Source organism: Echinops telfairi, unplaced genomic scaffold (genome assembly GCF_000313985.2).
Source record: "Echinops telfairi isolate 266 unplaced genomic scaffold, ASM31398v2 ScPeMD7_31;HRSCAF=116, whole genome shotgun sequence".
Taxonomy (NCBI): Eukaryota; Metazoa; Chordata; class Mammalia; order Afrosoricida; family Tenrecidae; genus Echinops; species Echinops telfairi.
Window position 1 is genome coordinate 18,724,557 of NW_022103928.1, and position 22,418 is coordinate 18,746,974.

Sequence of the window (22,418 nt, forward strand, 5' to 3'; positions counted from 1 at the left end):
CTCTCAAAAACTCCAGAGCCGGGGCATCCCTCAATCCCCAAGGAAGAACTGCGGACAAGTCTCCAGCTTCACGCCCGATACTGTCATGAAACCTCACATTGTCATAGCAGCTCCTTGGTTTGGGTAAAGTTCCACTCTGCTCCTCCCCCTCCTGTCTAGGGGGAAAGGGGGTAGGGGTGGGGAACCAAGCCAATCAAAGTTAAAATAAAGTCTCTTTCTAGCAAGACTACTGTCTATAACATGTTGTTCCTTATAGAAAGTGGGATATGGTGGCATTTGCTTGATTAACTTGCTCAACAAAAGTGACAGCTGCTGTGGGTGCATGCGGAGAAGCTGCACGGCGCAGTTCCGCCTTTGTACATCTGTCAGCAAAAAGGGAAGAATACAGAGTGAAAAGAGACAAATTGGTCCCAAAAGACACTCCATTCAACTTAGGAGGTTTGCCCCATTCAGGCGCTCGCTGTGCGCCTCAAGTACTGAGAGCTTATTCAATTTCATTCACTCTTTCGAATGAACCCACAAGTGTTTAATTTCTTATTCTGTTGCCTCAAAAAAGGGGGGGCGGTGGGGAGGAAGGGGGGAGGGAGGCTTGTGGACGGGAAGCACTCATGGTGAAGCAGGGTGATCCAGGCCACACGTATTAACTCATGGTAATTCACAGTTTAACTCTGTGCTCGGTCTAGGACCCATCTGAGGTCTTCTGTGGGGCCCGGCGCAGACGGTCTGTCTCCTGGCTAAGGAGTCGCACCTGTCTAGAGAGCCAGGGCACCCAGCAAAGTCAGGCGGGGGTCTTTCCTTTGAGCTTTAGGCCTTTTACAAAGATGGGCTGGCTGGCACCTTGGGGTAACGGTTTGGGTCAGTGATCTAGCAAATGGAAGGGGTTTTGTTCAGATTTTTTCCTCCCCGAAAAAGAAAGAGAGAGAGGGAAGAGAAAAGAGAAAAACAAACCAAAACGTAGAGTCAAGCGCAGTGGGAAGTAGTCAGAGGGGAATGTTGTTTCCAGAGATTAAAAATAAAACGAGAGGAAAGGCTGCCGTGGGGAGGCAGAGCCCGGCTGGACGTGGTGGAAACACGGGTTCCCTCTTTCAAAGCAATATTTTGCCTCTCTCTTCCCAGCCCCAGAGCCTTGAGCATCAGGGCCTGTTGCCTCCTTGAAAGGGGCAGCCACTGTAGGCGCCTAATGTTGCCCGCTGAGAGGTCCGGCCAGAGTGGCCATGCTCTTCCATCTCCGGCCTTCTTGTCCCACTGCCTTGTCTGGTGAAACCCACCCAGTATCTGAGGATTGTCACTCGCCTCTGTGGTAGTTTCTTGGGAAACCACTAAGTTCCATCGCTGGCTCCTGAAACGGTTGGAACCAGTTGCCCTGGAGTCACTTGCAATGCGCGGCGACCTCCCATGTGTCAGACCAGCACTATTCTCCACAAGGCTTTCAGAAGAAGGCCATGTTCTGAGGTACCTCTGGGTGGCTTGAAACCGTTAGCCTTGCCGCTCAGTCTGTTCATCAGTACCATCACCTGGGGACTCCGACACGGTCAGACCCTCTCCACAAGAAAGCCTTTCCCCAAAGGGCACCTGCCGACTGCATGAGCATAAGTCAGTCTGCTTAGAGGACTTTGGGAAGGGGTTCTGGGCCCAAGGATGGTTGTTGAGTGTTGTGATCCTTGAACTCTTGGAAATGTCTTCTGCTTGGGGTGTTGGTGAATTTCCATCCTCTGCTTGCCCACTAGTGGTGTGGTTTAAACAGAAACATGCTGTTTCCCTATTTTCTGGCACATTCCCATCTGATAGCCTGGAAATGACATGACTGTATGAGACCATGACTTGAGGTCCTCCGGAGGGGTGGATGAAGCCAGCTTAGCCCAGGAAACAGCCCCCACAGTCCCCGTGAATAGTCCGACATGAGAACTTCAACCTTAGCTCGCAAAACTCATGATGCCTGACTCTAGATAGAGTTTCATGCGTGCCCACTGTGGAATCAGCCCTGGTGTGATTAACCAGCCCCGATTTAGGATGGCAAAGATGGTGGGCGTCCCACTGTATCTTTGCGTTCTATACATGCTTTGTTAACAACCCTTATTTTAGAGTATGATTCCTATAATCATTTCAATATGGAATGCAAATTCATTTATTCAGTTGCTTACGTCAATCTGCTTGCGAATTAATGCAGCTCCCTCTAAATGCAGCTCTCCTACCTAAGAAGCGATCGGGGAGTGGGCAGATGCCGTGCGTGAATAATTGGAATTCAGTTCATCGGCTGAATCCTTCTCTACCTTATTCGGTCCTTGTAAGCATGTCGGAGAATGAATTCTCCGATAAATTGCCCCCACTGCTCGCATGGATAAAGGGTGTTAGGGTGTGCCCCCGAAAGGGACATTTCATTTTAGACACAATTGAGCTTGACATAATTGAGGTGACTTGAAAGTGTGAATTTGGGTTGTAACTATACATTTGCTGGAAACAGTAGGCTCCTTTGAGAGAACAGAGGCTCAAGGCATGGGGGTCCATTTTCTCAATGCACAGGGAGGCCTAGGACTAAATCCCCGACATCCCCAGAGAAAAATAGGCCCCAGAAAAAGGTATTGTTAACAGTGGTCACTTGGTTAATGCCCAAACCACACCTGCCCTGGGAGGCCCAGGTGGCAGGCCAAGCCAGGCCTGGTTAGAGGCTACTCAGGGCTTAATCACATCGGGCTCATTGTTCGTGTCTCCTGGAGAAAGAAATGTTCTGAACGGAGGAAGTCCAGGTATACAAGAGACTTGTTCCTTTTGTCGTAAACATCACAGTGCCCTGGTCTGCTTGCTGGAAGTTAGGTGTTAGCCTCTGGTGTCTGAACTCTGCTATTTACCAGAAGTCACAGTCCTAGTCCTGCCGTAACGGGTCCTGGTGGTGAGCCAGGGAGCAACGTCACCGCCGTTGCGATGTCCTGGCCCGTGTTCCGTCTTTCAGGGTTTGATCACCGGTGACTTTGTATCCCATCACTGGAAGCGTTGCAGAAGTTAGTGTTGTGTACAGGCGCGCGCAGATCTAATTTTGCTCTCTCAATTGGATTTTTTTCTTTTAGGACAGCAGGGCTTTAGAAGCTAATCCAGTCCTTCTGATAGAAATAGAACGGAGAGGTGTATTTCACTCTTTGGGGACCTTTAAGGTGAAAGGTGGAGGGATTTTTCAGGGAACTGTGTCTCACTTCTCATTATTGAACTTGATATGAGAGAGGGCATGGAGTTAAAGGGGAAATTTTCTAATTTAGAGAATCCGTGGGGCTTCAGAATCACTGGAGGGTTGCGAACAGAAAAAAATACAGTAAGAATTAGAAGCCAATTTATTCCGTTTGAGCTTAATATAGTTCCCCTTTCCCCCCTTTTCATAGGGTACAAATGCATATCCATATTCTGCACTATGGAAACATAAAATGGGATCAAAGACATTACTTCTTGAGGTTTTAATGAGAATTAGATGTGGTTAGTCCGCATACATTGCTTGGACTATTGCTGGTTATATTGTAAGCACTTGCTAACCGTCTGCTATCATTATTGCTATTATTAACGATTAGTATTATTATTCATGTCGCCAGAGAACACTTTGAGCTCTGGGACATATATACTCCAGAGTTGTGACCGTTAGTGAGAAGCTAGTTGGGTCCGTTGGGGAAGCATTAGGGAAAACAACGTTAAGTGGGTTTCTTTACTACCAAACTCCTCAGACGTGTCCTATGCTAATATGAGGGGATTGCAAGACACTGGTGGAGCAAAAGAACTGATAAGACAAAGAGTTTTTCCCCATGAACATTTTGAACCCGCCCAGCATCTAAATCACCCCGGACACTAGGAGGACGTCTCTCATTCTCTCTCTGCCATCGAGTCAGCGTCGACTCATAGTGACCCCCTATGGGTTTCTGAGACTGTCACTCTTTATGGGCGTAGAAAGCCCATCTTTCTCCCTTGAACCTGCTGGTGGCTTTGAACTGCCGATCATGCAGCTCATCACTCAGTGCCCGAACCACGACACCACCAGGACATAGTGCACATCTATGTATGTATCTCCATGCCCCGTCACAGGCCAGCGAAGAAGGCAACAGGCGGGAAGTTGATGCGAACATTCATTTGATTTCCTTCTCGAAGGTAGTGTGTGATGACATCCATCCAGGTCAGTGTCTGGCCTGTCTCGCACTGAGGGCCTCTGGGGGAATCAAGTAGCAACTGTTCCCCAAGAAGCCTCCCTCTCTTTCCAGGGTTCGTCCTCCCAGAGTCCCGAGACCTTGGCTGGAGACCAATGAGAAGCACAGCTTCTCCTGCAGCTGGGAAAGGCTGCTGCCTTTGATCCCAGAGGCCCTTTTCTCTTACATGGGCATTGTTCTGTATCTTCGTCATGTTCTGGAAGGCTCCCCACAGCCTCAAACCTATGCCCTTCAGCACCGCAAGGTGAAAGGCCTTTCTTTGAAAGCTCAAAGCTCCGCTGTTACCTTCGACAAAGAGGGAGTCCCCTTATACCTGGAGTTTCCCAGTGCAGGTCTGCGTCACCGTCCGAATAAAGAAAAAGCCCCAAACTCCCTGGCTGGGTTCAGCTGGGCCGGGAGCGCTCTGCTGAGAGGTCACTGGTGTGAGTTACTATGGTAATTGAGTAGCATCTGCACTAGTTTTGCGCTCCTGAGCATTTAAGCGCATCAGAATAGGCAAACAACAACGGTGGTTAAAGCAAGCAGGTAGCATGACTCCGTCCTTTTGTCAGCAGTCGATAATGTCTTGTCGTCAGTTTTAAAGACTTCTCAACCCCCAAATCCACCCCACTGTCACCTGCTGAGTAATTTTGTGTGCTTAATCTCTTCCCCTCCACACTCGAGCTCTGCGCTAATTTGAGGCAAATGGGTATTTCTGACGTTAAATAGGGCAGCACGGAAGCTCTGACCTAGAAAGCCGGTATTCTGAAGCACTGCGGAAAAATATTCTTTCAACGATTTTGTGAAGACTCTTCACAATGACGAGGGGGTAAAAAAAGAGCTTTCTCTGAGCCAGGAGGTTGCAGGCTCCCAAGGAAGAGGGTTTTTTGGTTGGTTTTATTTGGTGTGTGTGTGTGTGTGTGTATTTTTTTTTTTTGAAGCAGACCAAGAAAAATAAAAAGAAAGAAAGAGAAACTTGCGGAGCGTCCCCACTCCCAACTTCCCCCATAAAACTTGTCACTTCGCATCGCCATCCGCTCCCCCAACAACAATCGCTCCGTGCCGATTGCTAATTGCAAGCACAGCTGAGGCCCAGCGGGGAGCCCTTGCACAGTCTCAGGCCTTTATCCGAGGCTCAATCTGTTGTATGGCACTTGTTCACACACAAAAAAACGACCGCAAAGGCAGAAAGAGGCAGAGTCACAGGTTTCTTGTAATCCCCCCGCCGCCCCGCTGACAGCCCAGCCCTAGAAGCATTCCTGGTTTTGTCCTCCTCTTTACAAAATCCGAAGTGACCTTAAGCTACGAGCATGTCAGCTTTTGAATGTGGAGGTGCCGGCTTCTTCAGGTGCATTAAGGAGCTGGGGGGGGGGGCTACATCTGGCTTCTGCGTGTCTGTTTGCAGCACCCCTGGGGCGAGCTGTGGCTTCCTGTAACATGTAAAATCTGAGTGCGAACTCCGGGTTCATGGCAAGGAACAGGAGGTCAGGCCGCCATTCAGTTCTAAGTAAAGAAACTGGGGGGTTGCAGATGTTTTTCTGTATGTGTAATGACACCCCCCCCTCCCCAGCCACGGAGCAACCGAGCGCCGTTTTTTGATCAACTGTGCCACAATCAGTGTGCTACTTGCAGATTTATTCATATCAATTTTTGCAATTTATATATTCAGAGACAAGATTGCTATTTCGGCAACTTTCTGTTGGATGTCGTACGTGTGTGCGTCCAAAGAATGAGGGGAAGAAGCATGCAGTAGGGGCTTGGGGTGGGGGTGCAGGGTGGGCAGAGAAAGAAAAGAAATTAAGCCTGCTCCCCGAGCCACCGACTGGGGGGTTGTCAAGGAGACCAAGCGTCCGACAGGAGGGTCTGTGTCCCCCTCGTGCCCAGCGGTCACTTCCTGCCCAGGCTTGGAGCTGGGAAATCTATTGCTTCAGGCCCCAGAAAGGACCCATGAATGGCAGAGGGTGGGCCTGGGGTGCGAATCGCCTCAATAAACAAGGCTCAGGCCACCCGAGGTCAAGGACGGGCAGACCCCAAGAGAATCCTTGGCACGGGTTCCATTGGGGCCTGGCAGGGGTGCCTGGCTTTCCTGTCCACCCTGCCACCCTCTAGGATGAGTAGGGAATTAAGCCCCCTGTGAAACTCCTGCCTGCAGAAATCTCTGTTCCCAGCCCAAAGCCTCGCACTGCATTTTCGCCAAAGGAAGACATTGGTTGAGCGAACGCAGAGATTAATCCTCCTTAGTCGGTGGCATAAATGCGCCTCAGTGGGGCAGTGTTAATTGCCAAGCTTGGTGCAAAGATCATTTTGAGGCATTTAAGAAATACATGATTTTTATTAGTGTAACGGTTCCACGTAGGAGTTATTTCTCAGCAAAGGGCAAAAGCTTTTCCTGCCTCGCATTATTAGTCTAATTCTCCTTAATTGTTTCCTAAAATAAGGGCCTCCTGAACACACATTCCAAACTGTAGTAAGTCTGTGGTGGTGGGAGCTGGTGCTGGAGGTGGAAGCTGCTGCCCTTTGGGGCAGAAGGGACTGGGTATCAGGGCTGGCCGAGTGCCTTCGGATCAAATCTGGGCTTGGCACATGGAGATAGGGGTGCCCAAAAGTGAGTAGGGAGAAGGGGCGTCTCGATGCAAACCTAGGTGGCATGGCAGGCAGTGTGACAAGTGCATCCTCTTGCGTTATTTGGACCTAATCTTCTCTGAGGAGTCTCGGTTCTCCTCTCTGGGCGTCGTTTCATTCTCCTTCACAGATTTAGACATGTTGGCCCCGTGGTATGTTTTTAAGGAAATCAAATAAATGACTGAGCAAGTGCTCCCAGATTTGTTCTTTGTTCTCCAGCCCCACAACCAGGATGGAGATGGTGACTCAGTCCCAGTAGGAAAAGAAATGCCCGTGTCCATCTTCCAGGGGCAGCACGGCTTCTTTAGTGACCACGGCTGGGTGTTGCAGATAAGAGCAGCCCAGTGCTGCATGGTCAACCTTCCAGAGGTGACGGTCCTCCTCAGTGAGCCTTCACTGCTGTCCTTGTGTCAAAGCCTTGACCTGGTGGTGGAAATGGTGGAGGCACGGGTGGAAGTAGCCTTCCCCATTACAGATTCTTGTGCGCGCCTCTGGGACCCCGCCCGCCCTGTCTATGAAGTAGAGAGCCGTAAGTCAAAACGTGGAGTTTGTATTTGGAGGTGGGGAATGCTTTCAGGTCTAGTTCATGGTTATCGGGTGAGAGAATCTTTCCGATGACCCCTCACACCTCCTTACCCCTGAGCCCCTGCCAGATTGAGGCCTGGGGCTGGGTAAATAGGGGGTTGGTGGTGTGTTGGGTTGCCTACAGTCTTATGGATTCAGAAGCAACTAAGTTCCAGCTTGGCTTTGGCTGGCTTTTAGACCTCACTGAGACAGCCAACGAGCAACCCAACCCATTGAATGCTGCTCTCTTCAGGGAGCGAGACCCCTGGACAGCTCGCGGAAGCTGAGTTTGGAATTAAACTCTCCTGCCAGCTTTGCTTCCAGAAAAGATCCATGGGGACTTTTACTTCCCCTTGACCTTTCCCCGGGCAGCTCATGTTGACAGGGCCGACCCGCTTGGGTTCCAAGGTAGTAATGTATTAAGCTGGGAGACGGTCGAGTGTGGACCCCTCATTTTGATCACTCATTTGAAAGTTGAATATGAACGACTTTCTTGTTGTTGGATATTTTGCCCCATGTCCGGTTTAGAGAGTTAAAAGTTGGTCTTGATTAGACAACTCACTCTCACAAAAGAATATTAAGATACTGTTTTGGATGTTTCCGTGCACCATTGAGTAGAGCGGTGCCATTGGGATCCCAAGGCTGGGATATTTTTGAATGTTGATCTCCAGATCTTTCTCCTGCTCGGTGGGTTGGAACTAACAGCTTTTCCATTAGCAGCCAAATGCTTAACTAGGTGTGCCACCAAGGTCCCTTTTGACACTTCCTAAGGCAGCAGTTCTCAACCTGTGGGTCAAGACCCCTTTGGGATCAAACAACCCTGACACAGGGGTCGCCCAATTCACAACAGTAGCAAAATGACCGTTGTGAAGTAGCAACTAAAAGAATTTTATGGGGGGCAGGGGTCACCACAACATGAGGAACTGTATTAAAGGGTCGCAGCATTAGGAAGGTTGAGAACCACTGTTCTAGGGATTAGAATAGCACATGCTCAGTTCCATACATATTGTTATATAGGAGGCAAAAAACATTAAGCAACAACTTATGTGTTTTTTTTCTTCTGTGGTATTTCTTCCTCATGAGAAGAGACAGGTAGCTCTTGTCTCTGAACCCCTCGTTTGGGCAAAGTGGTCGTAGACTTTGGATCCTTGAGGGAATTCTATGTAGATTTTAAGACTTGGCAGGCTTAAGTAGCTATGGCATATGACAACTTGTAAAGACTTCAGCAATAGGGATTTCTAGGAGTCCAGATAATTGCAGATGTAAAAAATAACAAAACAAAACACACCTCACACTCAGTCAAAAGGACACTTGGGCTGCCTGAGAAGTCTGGGTGTGGCTCTGTGCTTTTAGCTCGGCGTCCTGAAGCTGTGACTGGGAAATACCCATTTCTGAGAGCTGCTGTTTGGGTCGGTCACATCCTGAATTACCGCAACACTCAAGTCAGGCAAAAGATGACACCTTCCAGTGGTGTGCCCGTGTCTTCCCCAAGCGCTCAGATGACTCGCCCTTCCCACAACTGTTTATTCAGCCCTGGAGGAGCCTTGAAGAGTCCTAAAGCTTGCTATGAGCTATGCCCAGTTGTTCAATGTGCTTTGCCCATGTGGCGTAGATGGCCTGAACATGCCTCTCTGAGTCATTGAACAGCACACCAAGTACAACAGGTCCCTGGGGACCATTGGCCCCAAGGGACCCTCGGCGATGCAGAATTGGTGGCTGACTTTAATGAAGCGATGGGTATTTGGGTAGCAGTTTAAGGAAACCCTGGCCAAGGCCTTTCACAGGCTCTTAAATTACTCAAATTGTAAGGAAGCAATATATACACGGAAAGCTTCAAATGCAAAAGATTTCATTACAGTATTTCAGGGCGACAATTGTAGGTTGCTGCGTGTGCTTTTCCACCCCACTCTGCTAACTAATAATACCCACCCTGTCACAGAGCAAAACAAAACAAAAAAGCCGAAGACGGAGCCACATGGGTGTGGTCAGGGTGCTCGCTTTCTCTTTGACTCCTTGCCAGCGCACAACATGTTATTTCTTTATTGGGCACTCCAGGCAAGGTACAGAAGCAATTTCTCTGCTGTGTGCCTATACTGGAATAAAGGTACTTTCCAGAGAAAAGATAAAAATCTTCCACCCTTCACCAGGCCTCTTCGGTCCAGAGCTACCTGTTGGTTATGAAATGGTTCCCAAATTACCTGTTTGCTCAGGCGGTTTTTGAAGAGCCACAGCTGCCCCCACAAGCTCCCTGCCCAACCCCGCATAACTCACACTTCGGAAAATAAGATTTATTACTTGTGAAGGAAGGGGGGAGAGTGAACACTTGGTTTTGCCTAGTTGGCATGGCTGTAAGAGAATGATGGTGCAACAGTTCAATGCTCAGCTGATAACTGAAAGGTTGGTGGTTCGACCCCACCCTGGGGTGATGAGGAAGAAATGTTCTGGTAATCTCATCTCATAAAGATAACAGTGTCTTAAAAAAATTACAATTGAGAAAACTGTATGAGGCAGCTTTCCTCTATCATACGGGTTGCTAAAAGTTCACAGCACCTAACAACAGCTTTATTGTAAACACTCCCCATAGGTTGTCACTGTTGTTCTTGTTAGTGCCATTGAGTCGGGGCTCACTCACAGAGCCCCCATTCACCACAGGATGAAACACTGCCCAGTCCTGTGCCATCCTTACCACTGCTCCCATACTGGAGCCCAGTGTTGCAGCCACGTTGTCTCTCCATCTCCCGGAGGATCTTCTACTTCCCCAGACACGATGTCCTTCTCCAGGGACTGGTCTCCCCTGACAACATGCCCCAAGTACGGGAGACCAAGTTTTCCCATCCTCGCATCTAAGGAGCATTCTGATTGCACTTCAACCAGGGCGGATTGGTTTGTTCTTCTGATTGGTTTGTTCTCCTCCAACGCCACAATTCAAACACATCAGTTCTCCTGTCTTCCTTATTCAACGTCCCACTTTCTAGGCCTTTGAGGCCATTGAAAACGCCATGGCAACTTGTTTCATTCCCATTCGATAGCTGAGAAAACTGAGGCCCAGCGACCCAGATCTGCCAACAAGATTCAAACATAGGCAGTCTGATTCCAGATCTGTTATCTGAACTGCTAGACCGCATTCCCTCTTGAGTGTGTGAAGCTCTTCTTGAGTCCAGGCTCGGTCTCCTTCTAGCTGCAGGCCACATTGCTATTCTGAGCCGCAAATTCCTCACTGACTCTAAGATGATAATAAAGACCCTATGTAGACTTTTAACAGAGAACTGCCCGGGCATTTAGTGTTTGCCTCCCTGACCTAGGTGGCTTGAACTTGCCAGTTTTGTTTTGTTTTTTGAACATGCCAGTTTTAAAGGAAATATAATACATTCAGAAATAAACTAAACACAGAATTCAATTCCTAGTAAATTCCAACTATCATTCAGGGTAGATTTCAAACTTTTAGTAAAAGAAGGTGAATATATGTGTATATGGTGTGCATATTGGTTTTTAAACCGAATAGCATATTTTTTTCAAGAGAAATCACTTTTTACGATATTGAAGGAAATGTGATCCTCAGCTACCGGCATAGGGCAGCATGTCTCATTGGTAGGCTTTATGTTTGTGTGTGTGTGTCTTGCTAAAAGTGATACAGTACAGAATTCATGTTCTAGAGCGGTGTTTTACACTCGAATATGTTCATTAGGTTTGTGACTCTGCCTAAAATTGTTTCACTTGTCACTTGCCTTAGCTTCCCATGAGACAAGTTTCTTCTGGTAGGAAAAAGCTATGCTATTTTACTCTCCCTAAGTATTGCCAATCTGAAAGTAGCATTACGATGTGTCATTTTTTCAGAACTGACATGTGTATCACGGTGCTAACTTTGAGAACCCCAAGCTCTGTGGGACAAGTGGGGGCCACGGTGAGGACTGTGACTGCTGACCGGGCTTCTCCTTCCAACACTCCAGCTGTGCGGGGTGACAGCGTCTGCCCCGCCGAGGTGGCTGAGTTGCTGACCTACAGTTAACAGCAAGAGGCCACAGAGCTCTTGCTGCTGGAGGTTAGCCTTGCGCCGATTCCCACTGGGGCAGCCCCCCCGTGCCTGCAAAGCAGAACAGCTCTGTCAGGTTTTCCAGGCTGGGAGCTTTCGGAGGCGCTCAGCAGGCCTGTCTTCCCTGGCACCTCTGTGTTGTAGTTAAGTGTGTCGCCATTGTGTGACCCCCAAGGGCCCCCAGGTAGGACTTAGGGAAGAATATATTGATGTGTGTGGGGAGATACCAGCTTGGAAAATGGCATGACTCATCCCCATGCAACTTACTCTAAACCTCTTCCTTAAGAGTTAGCCACAGCTGCCTGTCATTCATTGTTCCTTAAGGCTGTTGAACGGGTGTCCGTAGGAATGCCCCTGGTGCCGCCACCTCTGCTGAGAAACTTTCTCAACTCGTGAGAAGCAGAACGCGGTCAACACCAAGCCAAGTGCGGGCTCTGAGGGCAACGGGTTCAACAGCACTGTCCTACTCACACACTTCTTTCAGCTGAATGATTTCTGCCCAGGAGACACCTAGAACCAGAGCTGTTTCTATATAAACAAGCTATTCTTTCTAAATGACCCAGTGGGCTGCAGTCAAACAGCTCACACTGATAGCGCGGTAAATAACCAACTGGAAAGCTACAGGACCGCTTAGTACTTGTGAGATCATAGTCAAGGGGTAGCCTCTTAAACTACCTATGCCCTTTCTCCCCTTATACAAAATGGGGGTGTTCATAGTGCCAGCCTCCTAAGAGCTGAGCATGGTGATTCGATTGTATAATGCTCGTTAAGTGCTTAACCCAGCTCGTGCTCATCAGAAGGGCTCAGTGTTCAATGGATAGTTAACTACTTTTATTAAGTGTGTATGTACTGTGTTACATAGCATTTTGTTAGAAACAATAGACTCTGCTGTTTTATAGGCCAGTAAGATTGAGGGTCTGGGTAAATTACCCTTGTGATGGATGAGTCTGGAAAAACAGAATCTTTCTATCTCATTTCCTCCTCTCTCCCTTCTTTCCATTGCCACTCCTCAGTGATATGTGGTTTGATCGTTGAACAAACGAACCATTAGCAGTAAAGGTCTGTTTAGGGCACTAAATTCACATGACGTTGATAAGGGGGTGGTTGGAGAATTAAGCCTCCTATAGGTGGTGGTTGTAGTCACTGATCACGGTTGGAGTAAAGTTTTACATTTCTAATGAAGGGGAGTTCCCAAAAGCCTAAGTCAAAATCCAGTTTCTGTGAGCCGCCCAGGTCCTCCAATGAGGTGGCAGTGATTCACTTTATCCCTCAATCCTGTACCCCTTCCAGGGGAGAGAGCTCCCTGGGGGAAAGTGAATCCCAGGGCAGGTGCTGAGAACACTCAGTTGCAATATTTAAAAGGGAGCCAAAAATTATAGTAATAATAATTTTTTTCAAACCATAGCTGTCGATTCCATTTCTGACTCTAGCTGCCCTATTGGCCAAAGTAGAGCTGCTACATAGCCATTTCCAGGGCTGTCACTCTTTAGAGGCACAGCCTGCCACACCTTTCTCCCTGGGAGCAGCTGGCAGCAGCCCACTGCGTCACCAGGGCTCCACTAGAATCCCGATAAATAATATTTTATGTTTGCATTTTTGTTAGAAAAACAGTGCCACCAAAAAGCCAGGCTAGACAAAATCCCCAAGTCTGCTGTTTCCGTCGTATAACCCTCACTCATCCACCTCATCCTCATCCTGTCTGTTGTAGTGCCCCCGCCCCCCCCAGGTTACCCAGGAGAGGTGTGATGGATCCGGATTTTCCCAGGGAGCCCATTTGTTTAGAGGGCAGAATGTGAGTCTATCAACTGCGTAGGAGTAAAGTAAGCTTCTATTCCAGAAGGATCGAGGGGATGCCTTTGTGTTGTGTGCTGGAAGCACACCTGTTCAGTATTCGAGTAGCAGTAGGAACAGTGGCTACATTTTCCGGACCACTTGCTCGGAGACAGGACCTCCGCAGGGCACTTCCCGTAACTGGTCTTGTAAAGCTCCGGGCTCTGGTGAAGCAGGTACTGCGGTAAACCTGAGAGGAGGTTGTGCTTGCCCTGGGGGAGCGTCCAGTCCTAGGCAAAAGGCAAGGCGCTGACACAGGCTGGCCTTGCCTTTTATCCCCCACAGGGTTTGAGCAAGTTCTCGTTAGGTGTCTGCATTCTTTTTGTAGAACCTTCCGAGCTGATTGCCACCGCTGCCGTGGAGAGAGAAGCGAACACCTTCCAGGGGTCTATGATTAGGCAGGTCATGGAGGTGATGGGTGCGTGTGGGGGTCCAAGCGCGAAATTCTTATGCATTTCGCCCCAGAGAGCACATTGTAAAGGTATCCAGAGTACCGGGGAGTCTCTCTCTCTGATGCTTTCGTTTCTTTTTTTTAGGATTAAAGTAACCCAGTTCTGTAATGCTTAAATTAATATATTTGAATTCTGGGGAAGGCAACAAAGAAGTCACAGTTATATTTAAATCCTTAGTGCGTGTGGTCAGCCCATGATTTTAATTCTATGGGTTTAGAATGCATTTTACCAACATGGTAGTGCCCAGGTGTTAGGATAGCTCTGGAAAAGGCATATCGGAACCAAAGAGAAAACAAAATGGGAACTCTAAAAATGTTTTATTAATTTCCTCTTTTGAAGAGTCATAACAAATCTGCTGCATTAGCATCGATCTCAAATAAAGCAGACCTGATTCATCGGCAGCCCGAGCCCCGGGAGGAAGAGCAGGGACAGCCCAGATGCCCAGGGCTGTGTCTGTCCATGGAGCGTTCGCACCTGGCTGTCTGGGAGTGGGGGAAGCCTGGGTTTGTGCTCACTGCTGGTGTCTAAGGTGTCAACACTCCCACCGTGGCCCCTTTCTCCCTCTCATCTCTGGGATAGCGCTGAACAGTGGGGAGAAGATCCACTCCCAGGACCAGCAAAATGTTCATTCAGAGGCTAACCTAGCGCCCAGCCATTTCTGGGTTCACTGGCTGTGTGACCTTGGGGGAGTCATGTCACCTCTCGGAGTCCTTGGTTGCTCCTGGACAAAGGAGATTTGGGAAGATCCCTTTTACCTCTGACATTTTAAAGTTCTAGAAGGCAGTGCCTCCTACTTTCTCCAACATCCAAGTGCCTTCAAGCGCCTTTCTAGAAAACCAAGTTAGCGCGGTGCTGCATCCAAAAGTGCTTCCAATTTCATCTACTGAGCATAAGGTTTGGAAAGGAGTGACTGCCTCCTTTTTGCCTCTTTGGATGGGTAGCCAATGGGGCATCATACATTTTTTACACTTCTTGTGCTAGATGTGAGATCCAGGAGGGAAAGCATGGATGTTCCAGGGCTTTCTTGCTCTCGTGGGGTGGGAATCTGTGCGCGTGCTCCACTGATCTGCTGCCGTATGCACTTCCTACCTCCCAGCCTCTCGGCAACAGAGCGGGAGTGTCGATAGCATTCTGCCTTTTTATTTATTACTCTTATTATCTTACTGTCCAAATGCCACTTACAAGGATGAGAACAGCTTACATCAAATGCAAGGGGGCTTTGTGGCATTCCCCACGTTCCCCCCTCCCCTACAAAAAAGTGGCATGTCTCTCAGCGAAGAGAAAAAGGCATGTTGCACAAGGCTCGCTGGCAGGGATCTCCGCCAACGCCGGTTTGCCTGTTGTCACAGCCAAAGCAAAATGCCACCTCTGCCTAGACGCCAGAGTGCCACATTCCTCCTTTGTGTCCCTGAGAGTTCACCCATCCTGAAGCTCTGGGGGTGAGGTGGGGTGGTCAGGAGGTCACTGGGGCTCCCTAAAAGTCATCTTCCAACCTTGGCAGGTCGGGGGTGGAGACAGCCTTGCCCATGAGCCTCAAAACAGATGATCTGAGCCCTGGATTGCTATTCACGCTCCACCGTATGTTAGACACAGGCAGGGAACATGGAACAGGAGGCCTGAGGTGAACAAAGAGAGCCCCAAAGCTGAGACTGAGGTAGGACAGCTAGAAACGCCGGTGCCCAGTGGTCTTCTGTCCCCAGACTGCTTCTTCACACACTGAGATTAATGGCAGCGTGAAAGCTCCAGAAGCCCAAGGCAGCCGGTGCCAAGAACAACCCCCAAAGGCCACTACCAAGAAAAAAGAAAAAAAAAAGCTCCAGGAAAAGATTCTCACCCCTAGAGGGGAAAACCTGTCCACGCCGGAAGCAACTTGACCTGGGGATGCGCCCTCTCCACAGAATGAACTGCATCTCTCATGGAAAAGAAATCTCCTCCTGCCCCCTCCACACCCCTCCACCTGCTCCTAGGGAGGCACAGAAGGTTCCTGAAACTGACGGTTTCGACTCCATGATCTTTAAAAGAGCAGACGTTGGCCAAGAGTGAGGCTGCAGAGCTGCATGGCGGGGAGGGATGTGGTGTCTGCGGCTGGCCTCCAAAGAGAGCCTCCATTGGCTCATGGTGCCGAGCAAGGAGCCTAGAAACGAACGATTGCAAAGAGGGTTTCTGAACACCATGGCTGAAACTGTGTCATTTCTTGCAAGGTGAAACTTGGCAGTTATACCTTGCAAGTAAAATCCCAAATTAATTTTTTTTCCAGAATAAAGAAAGAAATTAAGTCAGAAACAAGGCTTCAGAGAAACTGTGAGTGTTAGGCATAAACTGAGTTTGGATGATCTTTAGGTGAGAGAGGGTGGAGTTACCCTCAGAAACATGTTTTTATTTATGCTTTTTAAACCTCAACTGGTGTGTGATGTGTGGGTGCGTGCATGCGTGTGTGTGCACGTATTGGTTAGCATGAGAACATGCATCATCTAAATTCTCGCTCTCTTTCTTTTAAATCTTTTCTGTGTACAGAGCATATAGAAGCTCTATAAATAAATATATAGGTCCGTCCACACCTTTTCATTTTATTTGTAAATTGTTTGGTATAAGCAATAGAGCGTAATGAAACCTGGTGAAGTTTAAAAGATTAGATTTCTTTGTCACACTGACACTTTATAACACCGTTCATATGTCTCCGAGTGAGATTTATGAATTTATGAGCAGTACTGCAAAATTATACCGCACTAGAGACTTCCTGCACCACAGGGGTGGCAGTCTAACGTGACACAGCTTCAAGCATTTTTCACAGACAAGAAGCAAAATTTAACCCCCTTCAGGGGAAGTATGATTTCAACAGCTTGAAATGAGCTCATTTGTAGATTTTTTTTTCTCTCTCTCTCTCTCTCTCATCTTCCATCATTTTTTGGTGTTAAGATTAAGACAGATTGCAGAGCCAGAGTAAGGGCACATAAGCTGCCCAGAGTACAGTTTGGTCCTTCAGGAGAAGCCGTCTGTGTCACCAGTGTCCCAGTAGTGTAAATGAAGGGAAACTTCACCCTAAAGTCCCGGAGCTGGCCTTAGCAGAGGGGGTCTGGGGTTTTCAACAGGTAAGTAAGTGGCAAGTGATCTCGGTTGGTTCTGTAAGGAAGCCTCCATCTCTCTGGGCACCAGAGACAGTGGTGTTAGGACATCTTCACAGAGTGCCCTGGACCCATCCCACGGGGAATCCCAAAAGCCAAAAAGTGGTCTTTATGAATGGACTCTACAAGGTGCTTGTGGTGGAAGAGTTCTCATCAGAGTCCACACTGACCTCTCGTAGGCTGATCTGGGAGCTTGTGAGCTGGTGTGAGTGAGTGTGCCTGCTCTCTCTGCTTGCCAAGCCTCTAACTGTTTTTGATTCCTCTTATATCAGAGCGAGGTGCCCATTCCCTCTTTGCACGATGAACCCTCCCTAGTGTGTTGGCTGGAGAACTGTCATCTCTCTTTGCAGCAATGGTACAACAGCTCCGTGAACGTGATCTGCACCTGGTTGACCGACCGGATGGACTTGCAGCTTCACATTTATCAGTTGAAAACTCTAATTAGGATGGTAAAGGTAAAAGAAAAAAAATCCTTCTTCTTCTTTGCAAATAGCTGATTAAAATGTGTTCCATTAACTGGCTACAGAACTTCCTTAACACAGAGAAATGTCAGTGTATGGATAAACAAAGATGATCACTCAAAAAAAAATCGCATCCAAATGTAGTTATGAAACCACTTTAAGATGCATGGTGAATTTCTTACACAAACACCAAAGGAAAGTTTGTTAAGGCGAAGCTAGGCTAGAAGGATACTGTTCGCATGGGCCATGCAAAAACACCACCGTGGCTAGCGTACTGCGGGCATTCGACTTTCCTAAGCTGACATTTGGTATCACTGTGTTAATCACATCAATTACCAATTTCATTTATGGTTTAATTAAATAAATTTTTGCCACAATTAATTTAATAGAAATATTTACCTCTAGTGATTTCTAAATATGTCCTGTGATAATGATCAGAATGCAAATCAATATTGTTCTCATAGTTAATTGAAGTAGTCTCTCTTACAATGCGTGTATACAATCAAATGGAAAGGATCACAAGGTGAGATAACATGCCCTGAAAGGAGCTCCCCCCGCCCCCCCTTCATGTGTGTGCGCCTTGGACTAATGATAATTATTTCAGCGTGAAATCTCAGTGGTTTACATGAAATAATAAGATCACAGAAGGGGGTAAATACATTTTTGATCATTTCAGTTTCCATTTGATGCTTCGCCATAGAAGGTTTTTAAAACATGGGCTTGCACAAAGTCTCCTTTAAAATATTTCAACAATACAGCCTAGCTGAATTTCTGTTTAACATTTTGCCAAAAGTCTCCCTCCTCTCCTCGCCCCCACCCCCACCCCACAACCCCCTCCTTAGTCTCTTTCGGATTAGCACCGTTTCACTAAAGGTGCTCCTCTACCCCAGTGCTGACTTAAAACCAATTACTGTTCGGTTGTGTGTAATTAAGGAGAATTATTATCATCTGCATTTGATCTTACAAAGCGTGAGCCCAGGGAAGGTTATAAACAGCAGTGTACTGCGGCTCTGTAAAAACACATGTGCATTTGGACTATGGATGGGTCCAGCCTAATTTTCATGTGTGCCTTAAGACAGGCTCGCTGACCTGACCCTTCGAATTCCACCTCCGGGACATGAAATCCCTGTGGGGTGGACATGACAAGAAGAGATATTTTAATATTTTCAAAATACATCCTTACCGAAATTTTCAGATCGGTATTAGGAATGTTGCTATTTGCTCTCTTTTATTGCAGAAATTGTTATGTATAAGTTGGAGAGCAGGTTTCGTTTGATCCTTCTGCCAAAAAGCCCAGGCATGACCCCCAAGGAAAGGACACTGAAATGTCCTGGCCAGAGGGACCCCTCCACTGCTGCCAAGAATGGGCACAGCTGAGCTGGTGCCAAAACACACAGAAAACAGAAATCACCACCTATTTGCCAAGCATATCACCCAGAGGTCTCCTTCACTAGGGCGAACTTCCAAGAATAATTGGCTTTCTTTCCTATGTAGGCAGCCACTTTGTTTATTCATTCATTCATTCATTCATTCATTCGTTCATTCAGTCATTCAGTATTCAGCAAGCATTTAATTATTCACCCAAACATTTGCTATTAGTTGAGCCCCTATTGATTTGTTTTAAAATCTGGAGGATTGAAAAGATGAGTAGTTGGGGCCACTGTTCGTAAAGGCATTTAGTATCTAGTCAGGGCACACACAGCTCTGAAATCGGAATCAGGAGGAGGCTACCCGAATGTCTGCCATCCCCCACAATAGCACCATGTTAAAGCAACAACTGTGTTGTTTTAAGTGGCACCAGAACGATTGAAGAGTGAAAAAAAATAAAAAAGCAAAAGCGAATGAACCACCTGGCCCTCTGGTCCGCACCACGCCTGACCTTTCCCCTCCTGGTTAAGGCACAACTCAGCCACTACCTAGTTTCCTCTCCCAAGGAGAGCGGCCAAGTTTGACCTGTAACTAAGAGGCCCTTATAGTTTGTTGTCTAGACCAGATTACTTTGAAGAATTAAAATAAATAAATAAATAAATAAATAAAAGGCATGCTAACCACCAGTCAGGGCCGGGCATGCACTGGAAAACAGGGCTGTGGTTAGTCTGCCCGTGATTTCATGTCTGGACTCCCCTGAGCCTAGTGCGCCACTCGGGCTTCACTCGGCAGTAATCACGGGGGCTGCCACGGAGGTGACCGACCGCATTCAATCCACTCTCAAAGAGAGAAAGTGTCCTAGGACCGGCATTGCCGTACGTTAGCATCCCCATCTCTTGCATCTTTAGCAAGCGTCTCCGATCAATAGGAACAACCAACAGCAGAATCAGAAGCCAAAATGATATGCAGTGTGATGAGAAAAGTTGTCGTTAGGGAGAGACCTTTAAAATTTCTTTTCTTTCTTTTTAAAAATTTTTTTTATGAAGTAGACAACAGCCAGATGCTTCTGGTCATGTTCAATTAGCGCTAAGGGATTTCTAGAAAAACAGTCCCTAGGAGCCCTCAGGAAATCCGAGAGAAATCGCCTGAAGGAACAAAGAAAGAACTTGCGGCATAGCAATACCAAACCATTGTTCTTGAAAAAGAGCCAATTTTTTTCCTCCCCGAGACCATGAAGTTGTGAACGGAACAGACACAGCTCTTTCCTAAGGAGAAGGGAAGTGAGTCACATGCCTGCGACATATTGATGAGGCATTAGCGCTCCCGCTTCCCCATAATAGGTTTCATATACCAGCATACATATGTCTGTCTGTGACAGACAGAGAGATATGGCTCGTGCAATTAAAAGCCTCAGAAAATACTGAAGACCAGACTGCAACAGAAATCACAAAATACCATAACCACTTAATCCATTATTGATATGTTTCAGTCCCTCACACTGTCTATCATATTATATGATAATAACCTAAGAAAAAGAACCAGACCAGAAAAAAGGAACCCAAACAATTATGGAACATTTCCCTTTATGGAACTGAATAAACACAAGCTTATGTTCTTTGCTTTGTCTCCTCTAATACAGTTTATCCTGTCACAATGTCTCGTTTTCTGTCTTTCAATGAGTCCCGGTTTTCAGTACAAGGGAAATGTGAGCTTTGTGGCTTTGTACTTGACCGTGCATCAAGGGTGGCCCTTAGCTACAGGCTGGTTGCTCTGCCACCCCTACTTGCTTTGGATCCTCCCCTGTCCAGGGGAGAGATTCCATCTCCCTTATCAATGCATCTTTTCCCTCCTTAGAAAACCTATAGAGATTTCCGATTGCAAGGGGTCCTGGACTCGACCTTGAACAGCAAGACCTATGAGACCATCCGGAACCGGCTTACTGTGGAGGAAGCCACAGCCTCTGTCAGCGAGGGCGGGGGCCTGCAGGGGATCAGCATGAAGGACAGTGACGAGGAAGATGAAGAAGATGATTAGGTCATTGGACCCCAAAGCCCACTGGGATGGAGCCCTGTAACCAATGCATGTCCTTAGTCTGTTAGTCAACCCCATTAGGGAATTTCTGTCAACTCCCATGCCCATGAGGTGTTTACCAATACAATTGCCATTTTAGCTCTGTGGTACTAAGATTAGCAAACGACCTTCGAATCCACTGATTTCCTGATTCCATGTCTCTATGTTTACAAGCAATATGGAGCACCATTCTTTAAATACTGTTCATGGAGAATACATAGTTCAACCGCTAGGCGTGTCCCTGTTCTAAGCGAAGTTCAATGATGCTTCATTAATGTACTGTGTATACATTGACAGTCAAAGGATGTGAGGGCGAGTACAAGGAGTGCTTTCATTTCTTTGTTTCACGTATGTGGATGCCACTTATTTAAATGAGTACATAAGCAATTAATTGAGAAGTCTAGATCTGCTTTGTTTTTCGAAAAACAAAAGGCAAGGCTCCAACAGCCAACTTAGGGTTATTTCTGTTCCCAAAAATGAAACAGATGAACCCCTTATATCCTCAGTAGCGCATCCTGTCGTTTATCCATCTAGTTAGCCGCCCCCCCACCCCAAACAAACAAACAAACCCAGGATGGTTACGTACCAAGGGATTGATCTCTCTAAAGCCACGGCCAGGACGAGCTCTCGTGATGTACCATGAAGCACAGTTCAGTGCAACTGCCTTCTGTTTCAGCGTATCCAACCGAATGTCTCATTTTGCTTTCTGTGTTTCAAAAACTGTGTATGTAAAAAACAAGCAAACAGACCCTGACTATTTAAATGACAGCCCTAGACTATATAAATGTGTTTATAATGAGATGTGGATATTTCTTCAGTAGACTGTAACCATAATTTGAATTATTTTGTTCCACCATGTTTTTTATATCTGTTGTGTCCATTGCATTTTGATCCGTCGCCGCACAGCCCTGGAGCCCTCTGCAGAGCCAGTTCCTCCTGTGTAAAGTCGTGGGTCCCTCTGCTTTGGCCTTATCTGAAAGCCTACAGTCATGAAAGTGTGGGAAACTGTAGCTTCTCAATAAATACCTATTCAGATGTCCTACGAATGCACGTCTGAGTCTTTTATTTCTTTTTCCTTGCCCTACGTTGTCTCCGAAGGTCAGAACCAAGACATAGGAAGCAAGGAGAGAAGCCAGCAAAGCAGGGAGGAAGGGGCCATTTTCTTCAAGGGTCTTGAAACTCTGGGAGTGGGTCGTTTCCCCATGTTTGGAGCTCGTCCTCCGTAAGCAAACGCTGGAAATCCCATTCGTTCTGACTCCCCGAAGTCAGAATCTGTGGGCATTTGGACATATTGGGCAGATTACGCTTGCGTTATAGGATAAATAAGAGTTTGCTAAGCAAGGGAGTAATGTAAATGAGAGAAATGTTTCTCCTGTATGGAGGGAAGGCCAACAAACTGTTTTTAAGCACCACTTTAACAGCAGTGTTTGCATTCAAACAAAGCGTGTGCCAATTATATATGATTCTTATATATTTGTTAAAGTGTTCCACAAGATTCTCTAAGATTCAGAGCACTCTTTCCACTCTCGAGTCCCTGTCAGCCATATAATTCACTGGGTTTCAAAGAAATCAAAACTGTTTTATCTGCCCCCTCCTTTTAAAAAATGAATGTGTCGCTGACCAAACTGGCCTCTGGGGAGGGGTTGGGGGGAGGGGCGAAGAGGAGGGGATAACCGAGGTCTTAGGGAAATAGTTACTTTTCCAATGTGGCAACCAGGAGGACCCCGGACTGGGCTCCCTTTCCA

The 22,418-nt window shown here is 47.2% G+C and overlaps 1 protein-coding gene across 1 annotated transcript in view; it reads left to right on the forward strand.

The window, feature by feature from the left end:
* CADPS (calcium dependent secretion activator) overlaps positions 1–21,719 on the forward strand; it is a 435,301-nt gene extending 413,582 nt beyond the window's left edge. Inside the window, exons 29-30 of the mRNA XM_045290125.1 lie at positions 17,125–17,229; positions 20,458–21,719. Coding sequence (XP_045146060.1) covers positions 17,125–17,229; positions 20,458–20,637 — 285 coding nt within the window. The 3' untranslated portion in view covers positions 20,638–21,719. The remainder of the gene's footprint in view (positions 1–17,124; positions 17,230–20,457) is intronic.
* The last annotated feature ends 699 nt before the right edge of the window (positions 21,720–22,418 follow it).